At 36.4% G+C, this 23,109-nt stretch overlaps 1 protein-coding gene across 2 annotated transcripts in view; it reads left to right on the top strand.

Moving 5' to 3' along the window:
* The window catches only part of RELN (reelin), a 522,571-nt gene that overhangs the window by 313,785 nt on the left and 185,677 nt on the right, over positions 1-23,109 (top strand). For both annotated transcript variants that reach the window (XM_003318728.5, XM_054656222.2), the window contains exons 12-16: positions 9,693-9,844; positions 17,008-17,120; positions 18,448-18,656; positions 19,419-19,547; positions 20,812-20,921. In XM_003318728.5, the coding sequence (XP_003318776.2) occupies positions 9,693-9,844; positions 17,008-17,120; positions 18,448-18,656; positions 19,419-19,547; positions 20,812-20,921 (713 nt within the window). The remainder of the gene's footprint in view (positions 1-9,692; positions 9,845-17,007; positions 17,121-18,447; positions 18,657-19,418; positions 19,548-20,811; positions 20,922-23,109) is intronic.

The following is a 23,109-nucleotide window of genomic DNA, read 5'->3' as shown; positions in this document are numbered from 1 at the left end:
AAAACCTATAAATGCAATGATAGGTGGAGAAGGCTTCATTCAAAGTATACATCTTGCTAGACTTCAGAGGACTCTTACTAGAGATAAACCTCATGAATATAAATGAATGTGGAAGGTCTTCACCTATGGCACATCCCTTATTAAAGAGCAGAGCATCCATCCCAAATATAGACCTTATAAATGTAATGAACTTTTTCAACCTCAGAGAATTTATATGAGATTTTTTAAAAACCTTATGAATTTGGTCAATATAGGATCTTATAGGCAGGCTTTATTCTGGATCTTAGTTCATACCTAAAGTTGCCAACTTTAGGTGTTTTAATATGTTCTGGATAATATAATTTAAAAATTCATAGAAAATATGAAATGTTCCATTACTTTTAGTGCCTTTTATGCTAATATTAGTAGGGAAAGGATCTGGCTAAGATATTATATCTCTAATTCCTATGTTCATATTCTTAATATTTTCATCAACCTATAATGAGATAATTTAAATTTTCACTCTGAATTATAATTCATATAAACTGAATGCCTGACTTTTTCCTGGAAATTATTTGCTTACTGCAAAGAAAATGAGCAAAGTAAAAGTCTAAAATTTCCCCCCCATGCTAATTCCCATTCTTCACTGTTAAACTGTTGGCATATAGTCATTCAGAAATTTTTCTATGATGATACCAAAAAAAACCCGCAAAACACTAGAATCACATTTTGCATATTATACTTCAGCTTGATTTTTCATAACTTAACATATTATGAAAGTCCCTTCTAGTCAATAAATATAGATCTTCATTATTTCACAAAGGCCAGTTAATCTAACTGAACCCCCTGTTGATAGACAAAGAATATTGTAGTAAACATTCTTGTGTGCTTGTTAAAATATTTCTGAAAGGTAAGTTCCTAAAAGGAAAAGGAAAACTAGATAATCAGATGTGTATGCACACATATACATACTTATGTAGGTATATAATTTCAGTTTTGATAGTTATTGCCAAGCTACCCTACTGAGAATACATATCATTCTTAAAAGTATTGAAGTGTGGACTGGTTAAAATATAATTAATCCTAGTTACAAAGCATTCCAAAACACCTGATAGAGAAGACCATCAGCTTTCCAGCTAAGACACCTCTTTACATTATTTTTTGCTTACAAAAATATTACTCTTTTAATGACAGAAAAAACAGAAAGCTTTATTTTAAAAATATAAATTAAATATTATTGTGACCTTGCTATCTCTAAGGAACAGAGTTGCCTTAAGGCATTTTATTGATTAGAAAACTTTTTCTGTGCTCCAACTTCACCTCACTCTATTTGTAATAAATAATAGATACCACTGTATTTATAATAAATAAGGTAAGGGCTTTTTAATTTTAGAATTAATCATAAAAGAATAAATATAAATTGCTGCATTGTAGAGAGCTCTCTCCCTCAGGCAGACATTCCTTCAAATGCACTTCACATAGAACTGCATTTCCTTGGGGAAAGCATAATTTAAACCACAGAGAAGTAACATACCTTTGGAGGAAAATTGCCATGCCATCTGAGATGTTGACAGAACTATAGAGCTCCTCAAATAACCACTACTGGTCTCAAAGATTTGGTTATATTATAATTTTACTTCATGTAATTATTATATTTGGAGAGAGTCAGGGACTATATAATTTTTGTAACGGGAAATGACCACAACTTTGTGACCTTGTAAATTGGGACTTTGAAGTCTGGGGAGTAAAGACTCTACCTGAAGTCCCCCAGTAGTTGATAGAGCTCTGGGATCTCCTTAAGGATACTTGGCCTCCAACCATGTTTGAGCCAGTGTTTACACAAATTCATGAAAGAATGAGCTTGTGCTATAACAGGCTCCTCCTGAATTTTTAATAAATGCAAAGTAAGTTATTCAAAGCAACAGGACTTTTGCAAAACATGAATCTTGTAAAAATTCAGTAAAGCAGATTTATCTCTGCCTCTTTCTCTTCAAAGTAGACTAAACTTCCCATTTTACTTGATTATAAATATTTGGATTTCTAAAGGAGTAACTTCACTTTTGTTATCTTCCAACAGTTAGCGTGGGAGAAATAAAACCTAATTGAGAGAAAAAAATGGATATGTCAGACTTAAATAAAGATTGAAAGTTATTATATGGTCTGAATCATATCTCACACAATGTTGTGGTAGAAGTGATAATAACTCATTTAAATTAATCTAGAAAAGTTTTTCATTTACGACAAATAAAAGAAAAAGACTACTAATCTCATTTCTCACTTAAATAGAAGGTTCTTTTAGTCCATGAAAATTCTTTTTCAATTTAATTTTTCACTATAATAATACCCTAAAGCAGATAGATATCAAAAAGGAGTCATCATCTGCATCATTTATAACCTTAACTTGCTTTGTGGATCAGTAGGCTGAGTGGTTTAATTGGGATAAATGGAGCAAGCAAAAGACCAATGAACCAGTGTGAAATTTTCATGTATGCGTCAAGAGAGGCTCCTGGTTAATTTGTGAATGATGCAATACTATTAAGAGCTGTTTCAAAAAGTTACTATTCCATGTGCTTGCTCCTTGAATGATTGATGTAATCTGTTAAAAATTTTTTTAAAAGAATTTTCTAATATTTTTGTCCCAAATCTATTATAAACTGGATGGTTCAACATAATCATCCTGGCATACATAATATCCTTTTTACAACTGTAAGAAAATCAGAGCAAATCAAGAAAGAAAAGATCTAAATTTTAGAGCTGAACAGGTGGTTGGCCTTAGGCAAGCCACTTACCCTTGTGTGTCCCAGTTTCTTCCAAATGTAGACCAGTTAATTGTGTGAATAACAAAGGCCAAATTAGACATGGCCAGAAACTAAAGAGAAATCGGTTTTAAAATGTCAAATATTTCAACTTTTTAAATATTAAACACAAGATCAAAGTATCAAGCTTCTCTCATAAATTATACAAAGTATACAATTATACATATATAATTATATGTCATACCTTTTATTTTACTTGAGACAGAGTCTCCCTCTGTCACCCAGGCTGGAGTGCAGTGGTGCAATCTCAGCTCACTGCAACCTCCCCCTCTCGGGTTCAAGCCATCCTCATGCCTCAGCCTCCCGAGTAGCTGGGATTATAGGTGTGCACCACCATGCCCGGCTAATTTTTGTATTTTTAGTAGAGACGGGTTTTCGCCATGTTGGCCAGGCTGAACTTGAAATCCTGGCCTCAAGTGATCCGCCCACCTTGGCCTCCCAAAGTGCTGGGATTACAGGCATGAGCCACCACTCCCAGCCTGTAATGTATTTTAAAATAATTCACATATCTCCTTTGATATCTGTTGCCAAATGTGTGATATTATAGATATATGCTATTTGTTTGGTGTTCCTAAAAATTATTTCCCTGGATAGTCTTTGCTTTGAAAATAGAATTAACTAATTCTAAAGTAAGCATACATGATAAACTTTGTGCAAGGAATAAATATACATGTTTTCAAAAACTAGAATGATTAAACATTTTACCTAAAATAGCTGTAATTCTGTTTGCATATCATGACTTCCAACAAAGTTTGGCTGCTTAATGAAATTTAATAAAACTACTGTCCATATATTGAGAACTCAGCCTGTGGCCTAAATATATTGCTTAGAGACACTTTGATATATAAGCTTTGGATGAAGAAATTATGGCTAATAAACATTATATTTATTTTCCTGAAAAGAAGCATATCTTCATGCCTTAGGATAATTATTAATATTAAGTAACTAACAATTGTTTTTATTTATAAAATTGCTTTTTATATAATAAAGTCACCAAGGATATTTAGAAACAAGAAAAAAGTTAATAACCAGACTACATTTAAAAATTGATTATTTAACATGTTAAAATAAGTTGAACCTACTCTAAAAGAGAAGCTTGCTGATTTGAAAGATGACATCGACCTTTAATTTGTTAACACTCCTGATGACATAATTAAATGAGAGCCTAAAATGAACTAATTAGCTTACCTCTTTTAGTTCCCCATCATTGCTAATAGTAATCAGCCAGCTGAAAATTTGAAGCTGTGACAACAAGGCTGGCTGAGCTCATGCAATTCCTTTTCCTCTGCAAATCCATAGAAATGTTGGATCAAGTATGATAATTTTCTTCAATATGTAGCCCTAGGATAGGGGAGGAAATGAGCAGATACCTAAAACAAAGGGAAATTAAAAACCTGAGTAATAAGCCTTTAGCTGAAACTTAGGCAGTTCAGGATGGACTGAACATATGTAATCGAAGGCTGAAGATTAGAGTTAAAAATACTCACACAGGATCTTTGGCAGATGACAGATAGCACTGATACTCTTGTATAAATATGGGACCCTGAAGAGCTCCTTCTCCATAAAGAAGTAATTAGGATAACAACTTCTCTCATTGATTCAAGTGTGAAAAAAAAATCTCCCAGAAGAATGGAAACTCCAAACAAATGTGAAATTCACATTCATTCCACCCAGGTGGTGGGAAAATTCTAAACTGAGGAATTAATGTAAAAAGAAATTCAGGACCAGGGAACCTCCAAGATGCTCACAAACGCAAATGCAGAACCCCTTTGTAAAAATATTTCTTCTACACAAAGTGTGTAAAATTAACACTGGAAATAAGTCCACTAAAGTTGAGCTCACAACAAGAATTATGATCTGTGTGATTTTATGATTCACCAAAAAGGACAGTCATCAGATATGACAAACAGAAGAATAAGTGCATTCCAATTGAGATAAGAGAGATATGAGATAAATATGATTAAATGATTTAAAAGATTTTTTAAATCTAAGTCATTTTGAAAGAAGAGGGTACTATGAGAAAAGAACAAGCAAATATTAAAAAGAATCAAAGAAGTGGGGCACAGTGGCTGACACCTGTAATCCCAGCACTTTGAGAGGCCAACATTGGTGGATTGCTTGAGCCCAGGAGTTTCAGACCAGCCTGGGCAACATGAAAAAACACCATCTCTAAAAGGAAAAATACAAAAATTACCTGGGCATGATGGTGCCTCCTTGTAGTCTCAGCTACTCTGAGGAGAGCCTGAGGTGGGCGGTTCGCTTGAGCCCGAGACGTTAAGGCTACCATGAGCCATGAATTGCACCAATGCACTCCAGCCTGAACAACAGAGCAAGACCATTTCTCAAAAAAAATAAATAAATAAAAATAAAAAATAAATCAAAGAAAACTTTTTAAAATGAAAAATACAGTGATAGAAATTAAGTATTAACTATAAAGGTAAAAATATAGAAACAACTGAAAAGAGAATTAGTATATTGAACTAGAGACAGATCTGAGAAAAAAACACATAATGCAATATAAAAAGAAAGAAAGATTAATTAGAGAGTGAGAGACACGGAGAATAGAATATGACATTTCAATACAGGTCCCATAGAATTTCCAGAAAGAATATAGAATGAATAGAGGATAGTTAATATTTGAAAAGATAGTGACTTACATTTTTGCAGACCTGATTAAAGGTTTGAATCCCCAAACTGACAAGGTACACCAAGTTTCCATAGAATAAATAAAATAAACCTACACCTACATACACTGCAGAAAAATTTTAGAATACCAAAGACAAAAAAGCAACCAGAGAGAAAGACAGATTATTTACAAAGGAGCAACAATTCAATAGATAACTTCTTATCTCTAACTAAAGAGAGATCGGATTCTTGTCGAGATCCAAGCAGGGTTTTTAATAGAACTCAACAAAGTGATTCTAACATTCATTAGGAAGAGTTAACAAGGGCAAGAGTAGCCAAGACAATTGTGAAGAAGTGAAAGGTGTGGCTGAGGGACAGAGGGAGCTCAGCTATCAAGAGCTATTTTACATATACAGATTTTATATATATATATATATACACACACACACACACACACACACATACCATATGTATGATATTTAAATTGGTTTGGACACGGAGATGGACATATAGACTAATGGAGGAAAAAAGAGAGGCAAGTTAATTGTAGAAACAGACTCACGTTTATAGGGGATTGTTATGTGACACAAGTGGCATTACCAATAATTAGGGCCAACGGTTAACAGTTCTGGAATAAATGGCTATCTGTATAGAAAAAACCATATTGGATCTCAAACTCATTCCTTACCTCAAATCAATTTCAGGTTCATTAAAACCACCTAAATGTGAAAAGCAAAGCTTTAAAACTTTTAGAAGAAAATATAGACAAGTATCTCTATGATTTGAGGGTAAGGGAGAATCAGATAAAAAAGGCACAAAGCATAGAGAAAAGATAGATAAATTCTACTGTATTAAAATTAAAACTCATCCATACATCCAACAACACATAAACAAAGTGAAAAAAAGTACAATACAGATAGTCAAGAAAAGATTACTACCTGGAATATATAAAGAATTCAAATCATAAGAAAGTGAGAGAAAGAAAAGAGCGATCCTAATACAAAATGGACATAAATAGGCAACTCAAGATAAGAGTGACCCCAACTGGCCAATAAACATGAAAATATATTTAGCCTCACTACTAATCATGTAAATGCAAAGGTGAGATAAAATTTCATAATCATCTAATAGGCCAAATTTTAAAAGCTTGACAAAATGAAGTGATGGCAAGCTTGTGGGGAAACAGGAACCTTCTACCCTCCTGGTGGAAACATAAATTTATCCAACAATTTTGAAGAACAATAATGAAGTACCACGTTGCCCAGCAACTCCACTTCTAGATATATACTCTACCAGCCTTTCTCAGCAGAGATTCCTTCGTGATAACCCCAGAACACAGAAAACGATCGGCTTTGCCCTCAATTCTCCTAAAGCTGGTGCACCTGTGATTCTAGAGACAAAGGAGAAAAAGCAATTCACTAATATAATGGGTGCCTTGGGGCATTAGGACTCATTTCTCTCACAGACACCAGTTAAGAAAGGCTGATGGGGAAATTCCCACATGCATATGTAAACACACAAGGACCTTTTATATAGCATTGTTAATAATAACAAAAAAGATAGAAATGACCTAAATGTCTATCAAAAGTTTATGGTCATTCCCCCAAACACCAGTTTATGACTTCTGTTTTAGCCAACATGTATTGGAAGGTTTTTGTTTGACTAGCTTCAGAGTCCTCTTGAATGTGGTGTGCTATAAATACCTGTTCCCCTAACCATGGAGCTGTCTTTGACCTTCTGCTTTGTTTTCACTTCTCACTGACACAACTGGGACTTGGGTAGCAACAGATGGGTCCGCCTTGAAAAGGTGAGGAAAAGGAATCGGACAGACGGGTAGCAAGGGTGGAGAAAGAGTATGAGTAAGGGAAGAGGCACCTGGGGCCATAGAGGTCAGGCCTCTATATAAGACCATTCATTTCGGCCTGCGAATCTTTAAAAGAGATCTAAACCTGAAAACCTCTCTGAATATTTTGGGCATTTAAAGTGTGTGCCTAGAACCTAGGCCAACAGAGAAGCTAAAGACCAGGTGGTCATTGCAGGGCTTGGATCTAGACAGGCAGATGGTGTAGCAAATATCTAAGGGGAAGAGGAGGCTGAACCATCAGAGCTATGACTGTAAGTTGATTCAGTACCAAAGCCTAAGCCTGGCAGCAATAGTAGCAGTAGGCATTAAGTACAAGTACAGGGGGACTTTGAGTGGAAGTGGTGGTCAGACCTGCCTGACGTGTGGTCGGGAGAAGAAGAGGGTGCTTCCCAATGTGCCAATTGAAAAGGCTGCTTTCCAGTTTGTGCCAATTTGTGCTAATGGCATGAATTGTCTCAGAGGACAGGGCAAGGATGTGACTAGAGAAAGCAGAGGAAAGTGAGGACAGGATACAGTCAGGAAACTCTACAGGTTTTGTTTATTTTCTGAAGATGGAATCCCTTAATCCCGCCATCGCTCAACAAGAATTATTGAGGATCTGCTGGGCGTTGAACACTGAGCTAGGGTCTCAGGACACAAAAATAAGACGCAGATTCTGTCTTAGGAGCTGACATCAGGAATAAAAAAAGGCATGTAAAGAAACAATGGCAGTGTACTGGGAGAAATTAGATCACAAAGGAAGAATCTAACAGTCTGAGATGGAGTGGTGGGGCTGGGTAGGAGGAGCCAGGAAGTTTGGGAAAGACTGTACAGAAAGGTGTTTGATATTTCAAGGACATCTTAAAGAATGACCCTGAGTTTGTTTGATAGACAAAAAGTTAAGATTCAGAGGGCTGACAGAGAATGTTTTAGTGACTTTGAATTCACATTGTATGGCAGAAGAGTTTGGGTACAAGGCAGAAGAGACATGGTACAAGGCGAGAGATTGTGCTAGAAATGTTCTTGGGCCAGGCCAAGAAGGACTGCATATTCTGCATTAAGGAACTTGGAATTTGTCCAGATAGCAGTGGGGGAGCCCCTGAAAGACTTTAAACAAAGGAGAGATGTAATCATGTATGCAGTTTGGAAATATCACTGAGTGTCTACTAAATAGAGTCTGAACTCCCCTCTTTCCAAACTCTCTATGGATTTGTTCCACTGTACTATTCAAATGTATTTTTTACTCTCCCCTAACACACATCCTCCACCAAGGTCTATTGATTTCTGCACTGTTAATAGTGTCACCCATTTCTTTTTTTTTTTTTTTTTTGTGACGGAGTCTCGCTCTGTCACCCAGGCTGGAGTGCAGTGGTGCAATCTCAGCTGGCTCACTGCAACCTTTGCCTCCTGGGTTCACACCATTCTCCAGCCTCAGCCTCCCGAGTAGCTGGGACTACAGCCATGCACCACCACACCAAGCTAATTTTTTTGTATTTTTAGTAGAGATGGGGTTTCACCCTGTTAGCCAGGATGGTCTCAATCTCCTGACCTCGTGATCCGCCCGCCCCGGCTTCCCAAAGTACTAGGATTACAGGCGTGAGCCACCATGCCCGCTGGTCATTCCCATTTCTTAGCCTATGCTCATGTGATTTCGTCAACACATTATGCAACTGTGGTAAGAGCATAGGCTCTGGAGTCACACTGCATGGCTTTGAATACTGTCCTCTTCCTTTGCTAGTCATTCTTAACCTCTCTTCATCTCAGTTTCTTCATCTAAAATTGGGGTAGTAATGGTGACTACCTCATAGGGTCACTGTGAGAATTAAATGACTTTAATGTGTAAAGGCCCTAGAAAAGGATCAGGCCAGGTAGTTAGCACTCAATAAAAGCCAGCTATTTTTATTCTCTTCTACATATCCAGTTACCTGTTTGATGAGACCCAGTTTAAATCCCATCTCCTTTTTGAAAACTTGCTAGACTTTTGCCAATTCTTATGACTTTTCATTTTATTACTATTTTCAGTAGGCAAAACATCATACAAGTATTTATATTATGAGTCTGTCTTTTATAATTCACTGTTTCCTTAGTTCATTGATTTCCCAACTCAACTATAAGTACTTAAAGAATGAAAAGTATCTCAGTTAGGAGCATGGCTCTGATCACAAGTAGACACACCATATACAAGATTGATTAAATTCATCCCTCTACAGGAAAACTATAACTGTGAATGTAATGTGTTTAAAGTGTATTCACTACCTAAAATTTGCATTTAAAGTTTATTCATTACCTAAATAAAGTGCCATATCTTTATTTCAGAATTATTCATTACTAAGTAAGTAAGCGTCCCTCACTAAAAACTAAATGTTATTCTTTATAAAGATTTGGCTTAATATGCTAACTCTAACTCTTAATCCCCCTTTTTTTTTTAGATGGGATGTCTTGGGAGCTGTCATTGGTACAGAATGTGGAACGATAGAATCAGGCTTATCAATGGTCTTCCTCAAAGATGGAGAGAGGAAATTATGCACTCCATTCATGGACACTACCGGTTATGGGAACCTGAGGTTTTATTTTGTGATGGGTAAGTACATTTTCACAAACTTTGTTCACCGTGGGGCAAATCCTAGGCCAGCACCTATTCCTGAGGAAGTAAGATTGTTTGTTGTCAACTACATAAAATGAAAATTCATGAAATGTGAGCTCTCCAGACAGAGCAGAAGCCTGTGGTACTCCCCCGTGTTTCAGGCCAGCCCCGCTGGAGCCAGCCTAAAGAGATCTAGTCATGGCTTGCCATGATGAGGCCTGAAGAAGAAATGCCATAATACCTTCCTTCCACCTCTCCCTCCATGGTCATAGCTGAAAAGACAATGAGAGATAAGCTAAAACAAAGCGATTTCTTTTTCCCAGCTTCCCCCCAAAAATAGTCATCAAGGTGAGCCTTTGTTTTCATGAATATCTCATCATTGCATAACTCTTTTGTAGTAGGAAGCTGAGAAATTTAGGTTAATACTTTAATAATATTCTCTATTTTCTAATGTGTTTGCAAACACATTAAGAAAAACATGTGTTCATAAGTTATAGTTTTCTTCAAAGTATTGTAGAGCAAATAAAGATAGTTGGAAAATTACCCAAAAAGGAGTTAGAAGGTTGAACTTTGTGACCTCCAAAGTTAATCCTTTTAGTCAACAAGAGCCACAGTTACATATTCTCTCACTGATGTCATTCCAGAAATGTGAGTAGGTGTCACATGCCTTCTTTGTTGAGTGACTGGAAAAGCACAGGCAATATCTGGAAGTGAAACAGGAAATAAACACTATCTACCTTTGAACTTACTAGCAAAGATGTCAGTTCATCAGGACAAACAGATCTCCTGAGTCTAACTTCAGCATTGACAATTTATTTCTCTTGTATTCCTCAATTCACCTTTTTGATAATCATACAGCTCAGGGTTGCATGGGAAACCTCAGATTGTATCATGCTCTCAAGCATATTACCTATGTGATGCTAACTCATTTTCCATAATTATCTGTTTGATAACAGAGAAATTGTGCATATAAAATAAAGTAATGTAGTCTCACATTTAAGGATAACCTCACCTTCACTCTGAACTGGTTTGTGTATTTAAAGGCCCAGAGCTCATTTTCTTTGCATAATTAGAATTCAAACTGGCTCTCATTTTATCAAAAGGGATTCCTGGAAAACCTTAAGCCCTCCTCCAAAAAAGTTGTAATAAACATTTAGTATGCCAGCCTAATTTAAGTTTTTTCCCTTTTCCCCATTTTTGACACAATGTATTTCATACCATATTTTGATTTTATTATAATAAATTAACCGTATTTGGTGATTTATATGAGACTAAGTCATCATTATGTAAGTTCCTTTATATAATTGTCTTTATATAAGAGATTAATCTTTAATTTTTTCTGGAACAAAGCATATTATTAATCAATGAATTAAACAGTATTACTGTGTTGGGGAATTGATTTGAATGAGCCCAAAGAAGTACGTTATCCCAAGTAAAAGCCTCTTCATTCAATTAAAACAGTAAGGAATGCCTACTGAATATAGAGCCTTAAGCCAGGATATATGGAGAATACAAATGGGGAGAATAATGTCACCTAATCACAGAGTTGCTGGTCAAATGAGTTAATGTATGAAAAGCACTCAAAACTGCCAAATAAATATTTAGACTCAGTATATCTCTGTTGTTATTGATATAAAAATTAATCTGAGGTCCCACCCACAAGTACCATCTGACTATAAGGTAGAATGCAGTGTGCTGTAATGGAATGAAATGCTATGAGAGTATAGAGGAAGTTGTAATTGCAGTGGAGGGATTAGGGTAAAGCTTCATGAAGGAGATGGCATTTGAACTCACCCTTGAAGGATGGGCATGATTTAAATTTAAGGAAGAGAATTCCAAGCTAAGCCATTATGAAAAAAGGGCACAAGAATAAAGGTATGTCATATGTTTGGGGCTGGGTGATTTTCCCAATATAGATAAGTGGAAGCACGTAAGATGGAACTAGAAAAGCAAATTGGAACCAGAATAGTGTTTTCTTTAATTCCTACTAAGGAGTTTGGATTTTCTTTCTCTAGGTAGTGTGGAGCTATCAGAAAATTCCTGTTAGTTCAGCATTACATTATCAGCTGTGTTTTAGAAAAGTAATTCTAGCAGGAGTATGATGGAAGATTGAAAGAATCAGAAATTAAAGGGCAAGAGATCAGGGCAGGGTTGCTAGATTTAGAAAAGAAATATATGTATAAGAGAGTAAGTGTGGAATAGAATATTTTGATGTTGCTTATGTTAAGATCAGGTTTCTGGAATGCCACATGAAGGGAGAAATTCTATTCAGAATTCGAATCAGATTCGAAAATCATCCATATGCAGGTGATAACTGGAGCCACTAGAACTGCTATGTTCTCCCAAGCAGAAGGTAGCATAAGACAAAGAATTCTTAGGGATAATCCTCATCTAGGTATAAGTAGAGGGGAAAATAGTAGTAAAGGAGACTGAGAAAGAACATAAACAGAGGTGGGCAGAAGATGTCATTGGAGCCTACAGGAGGAAGGAAGACAGTGGTTTGGGGGTAATGGCAGGGAGATGATCAACAGTGTAAGGAATGCCAGAGAGAGAGAGAGAGAGATCAACCAGGATAAGGGCTGAGAAGCCACCAGTGACTTTGGAGGGAGTTTCCCCAATGGTGTGGTGCCTGGAAAGCCCAAGTATAATACATGGAGTTAAAAATAAAAATAAAAATTTGTCACTGAAAGAGGAGGACGGCTACTTCAAGAGTTTTATCAGTAGAGAGAAGAAAAGAAATGGTGGCCAGATCTTGAGGGAACAGCACACCCAGGAAAGGTGTTTTTAGGATGGGATAGATGGATAGGATAGGGTAGGGTGGCATAGGGTAGAGTAAGGATAGGGTAGGTTATGGTAGGATGGAATATGGTAGGATACGATAGGGCAGGATAGATAGGATAGGACTGGACCTATAGAAAATACTTTAAAACTTTGTTGGCTGATGGGAAATAAAGCCATATGGAAAGAGATTTAGAATGAGATAGTTATAAGTAGCCCCTCACTAAATACAGTACCTTAGGAAAATCAGACTGATTGTTAATCTGGATTACATCACACTCTCTCCCTCTCAGGCCCTGACTATATGTTCTGCCCTTGGTTCATATCAGCCTGCTGTGAGCATATTTCTGGAAAACTTGCTCAACTTTCAAAGTTCAGTTCAACGTCTATTTCCTTTATTCATATATTGACGTATTCAACACATTCATTGAGGACCAGTATAGAGCACTGTTCTTAGAACCAGAATGCAGTGAATTAGACAAAAAATAACCTAAGAGACGTCAACTCATTCATGTATTTGTTTATTGTTCCTCCAACAAATATTTACTAGGCATCTGCTATATGCCCAGCTCTTTTAGCTCACATTGTACCCTTTTCTCTGAATTTTTACTGCAATTAGGGCAGCACAACACAGTTTACTGCCTATTATTATTCTTTGAAAATGACTTAAAACAATATTTAAAATATTTTAAAACTGACTGCCCCGTTTGTTTTTATTGAAATCTTCCTGCACCTTAATTTCTGTACAAGATGCCTCTGAGTCACACCTTTCCACAAGGTGCCAAAGGCTATGAAGCTGAAGAAGAATCCATATCTCCCTGTAGAAGCTGCTGTCATTGACACTTCACAGAACTATAAATTGCTCCCGGAAGAATCTTTCAGATAAAATCTGTCATCATTTTAAAGTCTTGGCTCCTTTAGGACTTTTTTCTTCTGCCATTCTGGGCTGGGTGTGGCTCTCACGTGTATTTCAGTTATCTCTGAAGGGCAGATGCAGTTCATGAACTGTTCTTAAGAGAGCAGAGAGAAGTTACAGAAAACAGATTAATGAAATTAGAGAAAACTGATAGTTCAGTGCCTGCGTCATTAGGTATGGTGCACTAAACCCACACTGCCTGTGATTATTCACCTTTTTTGTCCTTTTTTGGTAAATCCTTAATATATAATTATAAGTATCCTTATATATATATATTCTCATATATACGTATTTATATATAATCCTCAATTTAAAAGTTTTGTCTTCTAATAGGAATTTCATTTTCACGTGGATTTTTTCTCCAGAGACCATCAATTACAATGGCTTTAGTAGCTGTATTTATCATAACACTGAAGCATGTAAGGAAATGCTTGAATATATGATATAAATGTCAAAATCATAAGATTTTTCTCCACAGGTTGTTGAACAGTAAACATTATTAGGATGAGATATACATTGTCGCCATACCTGACTTCTCCATTCTCAGTTCAAATTACCTAATCCAGTAAATATTTATTATATGCCAAATTACATGTGCCTAACATGTGTAGCATGCCAGATTTCAATGCTTTGCAAAAACCATCCTCCAAGACTTACCTATTGAGTGGTAGTAAAGGTTTGAAGTCAAACAGAATAACATTAAAGACATGCTTTACTTTGGGACTATGGGCACATTATATAACCTTTCTTGGCCTCTGTTTCACTATCAGCAAAGTGGATCTATATACCTGAAAATGTTGTTAGGGGACGAAAAGAGATAATCCTTGTACTTGATTTTACATGGTGCATGGTTCATAGTAAGTATCTAATGAAAAGTAGGCATTTTTACCCTTATGTTATTATTAATAATACTGAAGGAGTCTGGCTCCAAAAGAAACCCTGATCCGTACAGTACCAACCACCATTTGCAACATCAACTCTTTGTCAAAACAAAAACCCACAAATTTCATTGGGAATAAACAAAATTATTGGGCAATTTTCTCACAAATGACTCAAACATAAAAGCAGTGTGTCATGAGCTAGAAAATTTGATCTACCTGTAAAACCTTTCAGACCATGGCTTCACCCTGTAACTCACTGCTATCCCATAAACTGAGCTGTTCTAGGAGCACACCAATGGGGTGAGAATGTGTGCTAAACTCTCTCCTTCCCTGGCTCAGCTAGAAACTCTAGTAACAGGCTCACCCCCAGATTCCTACAGCCGTCTCCAGTTTGTCTTAAAGGGCTTAGTTTTCAAGTCAGACACTAGCTTTTCTGCCATCAAGCCAACTTCCTGGGTTGCTTCCAACTGATGTATACTCAGATATGCCAAATAATTTTAGAATTCACCTAGGACAATTTAGTTAAGAATATTTGCACAACATAATTCCAATAGTATATTTTCAAAGCCAAATATAAATCATCTGTTATTTAAATTATTAATTTAGATCATCAAAAGTTGTTGCATTGCGGGAGATGAAATAAGATGTGTCATATAGAGAAGACACCTGGTCAATCAGAATGGGCCTCATAGGTGACCTTAATGAGGTTACTGCAGTCAACTGTACAGGTCTCAGGTTTATAGATTCAGAAAATGAGTTTTCTTAATTACTCCAGAGCTGACAAATTGGAGACTGACTCATGCTCTAAGCTCAGAGGAGGCTTATGAACAAATCATAATTCTCATCAATAGACTATGGAAATTTAACTGCTAAGCATGAGGGAATAATCAATGCTTATGGGATCAAAAAAGATATATATCACCCAGTAATTTTAATGGCAGCGGTTCCAGAACTATGATAGCCTGATGCATCCTGTTCCACTGTGGGACACATTTTGCAAATGAATCCTCAAGATTTGCCTTGGTCATTAAGGACTTCTCTATTCCTTCCCAGTGTATGGACATCCTATGAAAGTCTTGCCCTCTGATATCTACTTTTGTCTAATATTCCTTCTATTGTTCATGAAGTTTATTGTACTAATTCAGTTCTAGCTTTCCCGCTTAATATCACATATCAGTCATTTCTCCCCAAGATCAGACCCAATTACTCAGGTCGAGTTTGACCCAGGAATTTACAAATAATTGACACTTTCTTCTTAGTTTATTTAATATCAAATGCTAAGTCTCAGCCATTATTTGTGTATTTTACTAGATTAACTCTCAGAGGGTAGTTTTATTCTAGAATGTTGATGTTGTTTTACTGTCACCAGAGAGTATTAGCAACAGCAATTGCCTGTAGATAAAAATTAACACTGATGGTGGTTGATTTAGGAACTGAAGGAATTTTAGAAAGACAGTAATAAAAGAAAAAGAAGTTAGTGTTATAAATATGGGGACTTAGGGATAGAATATTTGCCAGGAAATACATATACATGCCCATAGTCCCAGCTGTTTTGGTTGGTACTATTATGAAGGATAATGGTGGCTTAAGAGAGGCTTCTAGTTAGACATGTCATCCTTTAATATTCAGGTTATACAGACAGTTAATAGAAGCAAACAGTAGCAAGAATTGTTGACTGGGGCTAGGCGTGGTGGCTCATGCCTACAGTCTTAATGCTTTAGAAGACAAAGGTAGGAGGATTGCTTGAGCCCAGGAGTTCAAGACCAGCCTGTGCAACATAGGGAGACCCCATCTCTACAAAATAAAATATTTTAAAAAGAATTATTGATGGAATGCAGTTATGAAAATAATAGGTTAGAAGACATACATGTACCCCTGGCTCTTCCACTAGTTATTTACATGATCTTAGCTTCAGGTACCTGCTCTGTCATTCAGTACCATCATCAAGATGATCTTAATTGCTCTTCAGCTTCAATGGCATATTGTTTTCCATGACTATAAAGTAGAGTAATAGAGAATAAAATACTCTATGTACCTTCTAACAATCAAATGAGGTACCAAATATAAAAATGAAAAATGTAAAACAAATTGCATTTAAAGTACAAATAATATGCTAAAATATTAAAGATACTATGTGCAACAGTTTGACTAACACTACTTCAGAATTCCTTGATGCAGGAAGTCATCACCCTTGTTTTAAAACCATAACCAACAGGTTCTGAACTTTGGTCATAAAAACCTCAAATTAAGGAAATAACAGTTTATTAAAAAGCAGAACACATCTTTTTAATGTGGGTTAGAACATGGACGTGTAGTTGCTGCTCAAAGTAGACAATTATTTGAGTAATCTCATGAAGCAAATAGCTACTTTGGCCTTCACAAATGTCAAGTCTTTGATCTTTAGCATGGCCTACTTGAACTATCGTTATAAATTATTTCCTTGAGTCTGTTTACCTTTGTTTAGGGTTATTCTTAAGTGACATCTGGGTACTATAATGATTTTTCATTCTGAAATTTAACACTATATTTGATATGTTTATGGATGCTAGTTGGTACTAGCAACTTAAAATTTTTGTTTTGTGCAGGAGGAATTTGTGACCCTGGAAATTCTCATGAAAATGACATAATCCTGTATGCAAAAATTGAAGGAAGAAAAGAGCATATAACACTGGATACCCTTTCCTATTCCTCATATAAGGTACACATGCCAGTCTGTGTGGCAAATAGACCACCTCAGACCACCCTGGACAAGCCCAAGTCAAAACCACAAAGACCACTCCAGATGCAGAAGATACATCCCTGTTCTGACAGGCCAGAGGTCGCCAGGTTTCTTTAAAAGTGAAATAGACATTTTAACCTTCATATTTTTTCCTAATACAAATGAAAAATGAGTTATCAGGAAGGAAGAGTGAATTACAGTCCATCAGACAGTAAGGCAGAACCCAATACTCTGACAGTTATTCTTGTCCCCAAGAAAGCCCTAAATGTAACTCTAATTATGCCCCCTCATGCACTTGCTGTCAGTCATAATGAGTATTTGTCCAGCATTTTGAGATCTCCTGGGTAGAAGACACTGTAGAAGCACAGGTTATCTTTGCTTTTTTCTTTGCTAACTAGAGCTACCGATTGAGGTTGGCCTTTTTTCTTTACCCTTTGCATATAGAACAGGTGTTAGCTCTGGTTATTTGCAAACATCTTCAAAATTATGTGAGATACTCGTCATAAAGTGTAAAATTATTTTTTGTAAAAGTAGATTTGTTTGTGCTGAGGCCACACCCACATACTCATTATTAGTTAGCCTTTTCTTTGCACTGATGGTACCCTAAGTACTTTTAAAAGCTTAAACGCAGCTAACATCTAGCATTTCAGGGTTTAAGTTAGAAAGACAAAACAAACATCAAGGTTAGAATGGGAAACAACCGAGTGAATATCCAGCACATTCCACGTGCAAGGGTAACCCAAGTTATACCATTTGGGATTTCATAAAAGACGATATTTCCAGCAGTGGCAGAACTATACCTGCCGTGGTCATCTTCATGCCTCATATCAAATCAGCTTTGTGAGTTATAATGCATTGACTCATTGGCTCTGGTTGTTTCTGTCCTATTTTCACAATACTAGTTTGGAAAGCCCTTAGCTTGATACCAATCCACTTTCAAAGAGGACTGATGATAAAGTATAAATGTCAAGTTGCCTTTGTCTTGTGCTAATTAAATAAAATGGATACACATGCTTAGATAACTCTTAAAGACCTTATATCAGTTTATCTTCAGTTAGGGAGAGCCTGATCAAACACACACAGAGACCCCCACCTCGTGCACAGGAAGAATTCTGAGTCACTAAATCGAATGCTCCTTGAGGATAGCATCTTCTTCATGAAATAACAAATGCAACACAAAGGACGTGTCCTGGTGCTTAATAAATGGCAGTTATGTACATAGCGTTCATTAGGTCAAATCTAGGAGAATTTACATGGACTAGCCTAGAAAGGATTTTGAGTGATTCTGGTCTCCTTTGTTTGAAAGGTTCCGTCTTTGGTTTCTGTGGTCATCAATCCTGAACTTCAGACTCCTGCTACCAAATTTTGTCTCAGGCAAAAGAACCATCAAGGACATAATAGGAATGTCTGGGCTGTAGACTTTTTCCATGTCTTGCCTGTTCTCCCTTCTACAATGTCTCACATGATACAGTTTTCCATCAATCTGGGATGTGGAACGCATCAACCTGGTAACAGGTAGGAAGCCCTATTTTGTAAGTGTGCAAAACTAAAAATGAGTTTGCAGATTTGGCTATTAACTAAGAGGTAGTTTCTAGGTAGAGTTTTAACTGCATTTTAAGTAAAATACTCATTGATGAAATAACACACTTTTGCCAAAAGAAAAGTTCTTCAATTAATATGAGGGGTATGATTGGATAGATTTCAAGTAGGAATGGCTTCATTCTAAGAGCTTGATCTTAGGTATCAGAGGTGTTTGCATGTGCTGTGGCAACCATCCATTACAACAGATTGCTAAGAGAGAAAAAAAAAAAAAGGCAACTGAAAAAAAGCTTGACCTCCTGTCGGCTGGTGACCTGCTAATAATAAGCATGGAAATCAATTAGCACTTCAAGAGCTATGACTTCTCAGTTTCACTGGCCCAAGTGTTGCTCATATTTTTTCTAGGAATTTTGTCGGTGTCACATTCACAGGATGAAGTGACAGTGTGAGACATGGTAATTGCCTTGCCACCTATCAAACTCAAGAGCACAAACTCAAGTTACCATTTGTTGTCTTTGAAACATAGTTTGTTTATAGCAGTAATTTAACTGATTGCCCTTTGAAAGCTGGTCAGACTTTAGTGAAAGAGAAAACAATCATTTAGGAAACAACATCTTTAAAAAATTTTTACACTGTTTTTACAGTTGTTTAATGTACTTAACCAGAGTTGAAAATTTCATTTTATTTGTTATCTTTACCCTCCCCACCTTTTGTGTGTGCTTGTTCTGGTTTTATTAGTGTCAGCTTGGAGTTTTCTACCAACCATGGGCGCTCCTGGTCCCTCCTTCACACTGAATGCTTACCTGAGATCTGTGCTGGACCCCACCTCCCCCACAGCACTGTCTACTCCTCTGAAAACTACAGTGGGTGAGTACATTCTCTCTGAGATATTGAAATACTTGAATCCATGTTGCAGAATAAAAATCAATGAGTTATCCTGAAATTAGCATTTTTGTCATAATAGGTAAGAAACCTAACCTCTTTAAAAGTGGTCAGAAAGAAAGATAGTATCTTTGGTAAACTGGATGCAAGATTACAATTACCATTTGTAAGGCCATTCATTCTTTATGTACTTGACTTATATTTTGGACTGCATGAACTTAAATTCTATATGGCAGTTCTGTGGTTATTGCCACGCTACTTATAGAGAAATGCAGCATAGAAAAAATGGAAGAAAGTTAAATTTTGAAATTGGACCTGGATTCCATTCTGTGTAATCATATTTACTCTCCCTGACTTTCCACTTTTTTCTGTATGATTAAAGATTTAATATACCTCATTGGGGGCTATTAGGAGAATTAAAGATGATTATATTAAATACTTGCCACATTACAGAATAAGCATTATGAGAATAGTAAAAATATTTGCAAGAATGGCAAAATTAAGTTGGGAATTATTTTCTTTGTTATCCCCTTTTAAATGTGTGTAGGGCTAGGGGAGAACAAAAAATAAAAATAATTGATGCTAATTAGCAGTACATCTCTGCACAGATGCCTAGCATAAGATAATATCTAAGGTCTGAGCATTGATGGAAAAATTTCTTAAAAGAATATATAAAAACTAAATATCCCTCACTATTAAGAATAAATTGGCTAGGTATGATGACTCACACCTGTAATCCCAGCACTTTGGGAGGCCAAGGTAAGGGGATTTCTTGAGGTCAGAAGTTTGAGACCAGTGTGGGCAACATAGTATGAGACCTTGTCTCTACAGATATAAAAATTAGCTGGGTGTGGTAGTATGCTTCTGTAGTCCTACCTACTCAGGAGGCTGAGGCAGGAGCATAGCTTGAGCCCAGGATTTTGAGGCTGCAGTGAGCTATGATTGTGCCACTGCGCTCCAGCCTGGACAACAGAGCAAGACCCTGTCTCTAACAATAAATTAAAACTTAAAAAATGTTTAAGTAATGTAAAATAACAAATCCATTGCTCTGGCATGCCGTGGGTGTTTTTACAAATTGTATGTCTGTTTTAAAGACACAAACAAATTCCACAAGTGAATTTAAAGAGTTTATTGGTAAATTTTAGTGCTTTTCCAAGCACACGGAAGCTAGAACATGAAAACCATGTAAAATAGATTCTAAAGATATGAACATAGTTGTGAAGATGGTTTTGTGCTAAATTTCTTGCAGGTGGAACCGAATAACAATTCCCCTTCCTAACGCAGCACTAACCCGGAACACCAGGATTCGCTGGAGACAAACAGGACCAATCCTTGGAAACATGTGGGCAATTGATAATGGTTAGTGTTTATGCCTGTCATAATCACATGCCATTGATGTAGAGTCTTCCTGTGCTTTTGTTCGTCAGCACAGACTTAATCACATTTCTAAGTCATGGTCTTGCAATTCATTAAACACCCTTTCTTCCATTTCTCCTTTGCATTCTGTTAGAAGCCCGGGGATGTGCAATCAGAAAAAAAAAAAAAAAAGCCAGTGAAGTCAGCAGTATTAGATGCTAGAATGTTTCAACATACATAAATAAAAAATGCATAAAACCTTGAAACTGAAATTCACAGTTGATGACAAAGGATATCCTAACATTTTCTTTGAATGTTGTATAAAATTAACATAAATATTGATCATACTGCATGTATTAAAATAAGACCCATTCTTCTCTTAGTAACTACCACAACATCTGGAATGCTTTTCTTTTACATGCAGACAACACACAGAAGGAAACATCATCTCTAAAAAAACTAGTGAAACTTTTACCTCCTTTTCAGAAAATAGTATAGAAAGAAAAGTTGGATATATACCTTTTTAAATCTTTTATCTTTCTTTCATTTTCAAGTGAATTTTTGGAATTTTGCATCATTTTAAAGTCGATACCACTTATGACAATGACAGAAGATATTTTAAGCTCTTGGGTTGCATGTCTGTACATTTCTTATACTTGTTATTAATCACCAACTCTTTGGTTTTTGTCTTTCTATTTTTATTTTTATTTTTAAGGATTCAGTGGGTACAAATGTAGTTTTGTATATGAATATATTGCATAGTGGTGAAGTCTGGACTTTTAGTGTAACTATCACCCAAATAGAGTACAACGTAATTTATCATCCCTCACCCCCCTTCCATCCTCCCACCTTTCTGAGTCTCCAGTGCCTATTATTCTACTGTCTATGTCCATGTGTACACATTGTTTAGCTCCCGCTTATAAGTGAGAGCATGTGGTCTACAACTTTCTAAGTAATATCACTTAGGATAATGGCCTCCAGTTCCAGCCATGTTGCAGCAAAAGACACGATTTCGTTCTTTTTCATGGCTGAGTAGTATTCCATGGTGTGTTTGTGTGTGTGACATATTCTTTAATCATCCATTAATGAAATTTTAGTGGATTCCATGACTTTACTATTATGAACGGTGCTGCAATAAACATACAAGTAAAGGTTTCCCTTTAATATACTGATTTCTTTTTCTTTGGGTAGATACTCAGTAGTGAGGTTGCTGGATCAAATGGTAGTTCTAGTTTTCATTCTTTGAGAGATATCTATACTGTTTTCCAGAGGTTTTACTAATTTAAATTCCCACCAAAAGTGTCTAAGAGTTTCCTTTTCCCCCACGTCCTCACCAGTATCTGTTATTTTTTTACTTTTTAGTGATACCCATTCTGATTGGAGTAAGATGGTATCTCGTTGTGGTTTTAATGTGCATTTCTCTGATAATTAGTGATGCTTAGCATTTTATATACCTGTTGGTCATTTGTATGTCTTCTTTTGAAAACTGTTTGTTCATGTCCTTTGTCAACTTTTTAATGGAACTATATGTTTTTTCTTGTCAAGGTATTTGAGTTCACTGTTAATTCTGGATATTAGTCCCTTCTCAGATGCATAGTTTGCAGATATTTTCTCCCAATCTGTAGGTTGTCTGTTCACTGTGTTGATTATTTCTTTTACTGTGCAGAAACTTTGGGCTTAATTGAAGCCCCTTTGTCTTTTTGTTTTTGTTTTTGTTGTCTGTGCTTTTGAGCTATTAGTCATTAATTCTTTGCCTAGGCAAGTGTTCAGGAGTTTTTCCTAGATTTTCTATATTAATCCATTCTTGCACTGCTATAAAGAACTACCTGAGACTGGGTCATTTATAAAGAAAAGAGATTTAGTTGTCTCACAGTTCCATGGGCTGTACAGGAAGCATGGCTAGGAGGTCTCAGGAAACTTACAATCATGGCAGAAGGCCAAAGGGAAGCAGGCACGTTTTACATGGCCAGAGAAGGAGGAAGAGAGTGTGAAGGGGGAGGTGCTACACACTTTTAAACAAACAAATCTTGTGAGAACTCACTATCACAAGAACAGCAAGGGGGAAATCCACCCCCAAGATCCAGTCACCTCCCACCAGGCCCCTCCTCCAATACTGGGGACTACAATTTGACATGAGATTTGGGCAGGGACACAAATCCAAACCATATCAGTTTTCTTCTAGGATTTTTAT

Source organism: Pan troglodytes, chromosome 6 (genome assembly GCF_028858775.2).
Source record: "Pan troglodytes isolate AG18354 chromosome 6, NHGRI_mPanTro3-v2.0_pri, whole genome shotgun sequence".
Classification (NCBI taxonomy): domain Eukaryota; kingdom Metazoa; phylum Chordata; class Mammalia; order Primates; family Hominidae; genus Pan; species Pan troglodytes.
The sequence above is the reverse complement of the archived record's forward strand: the minus strand, read 5'-3'. Positions and strand labels throughout refer to the sequence as shown.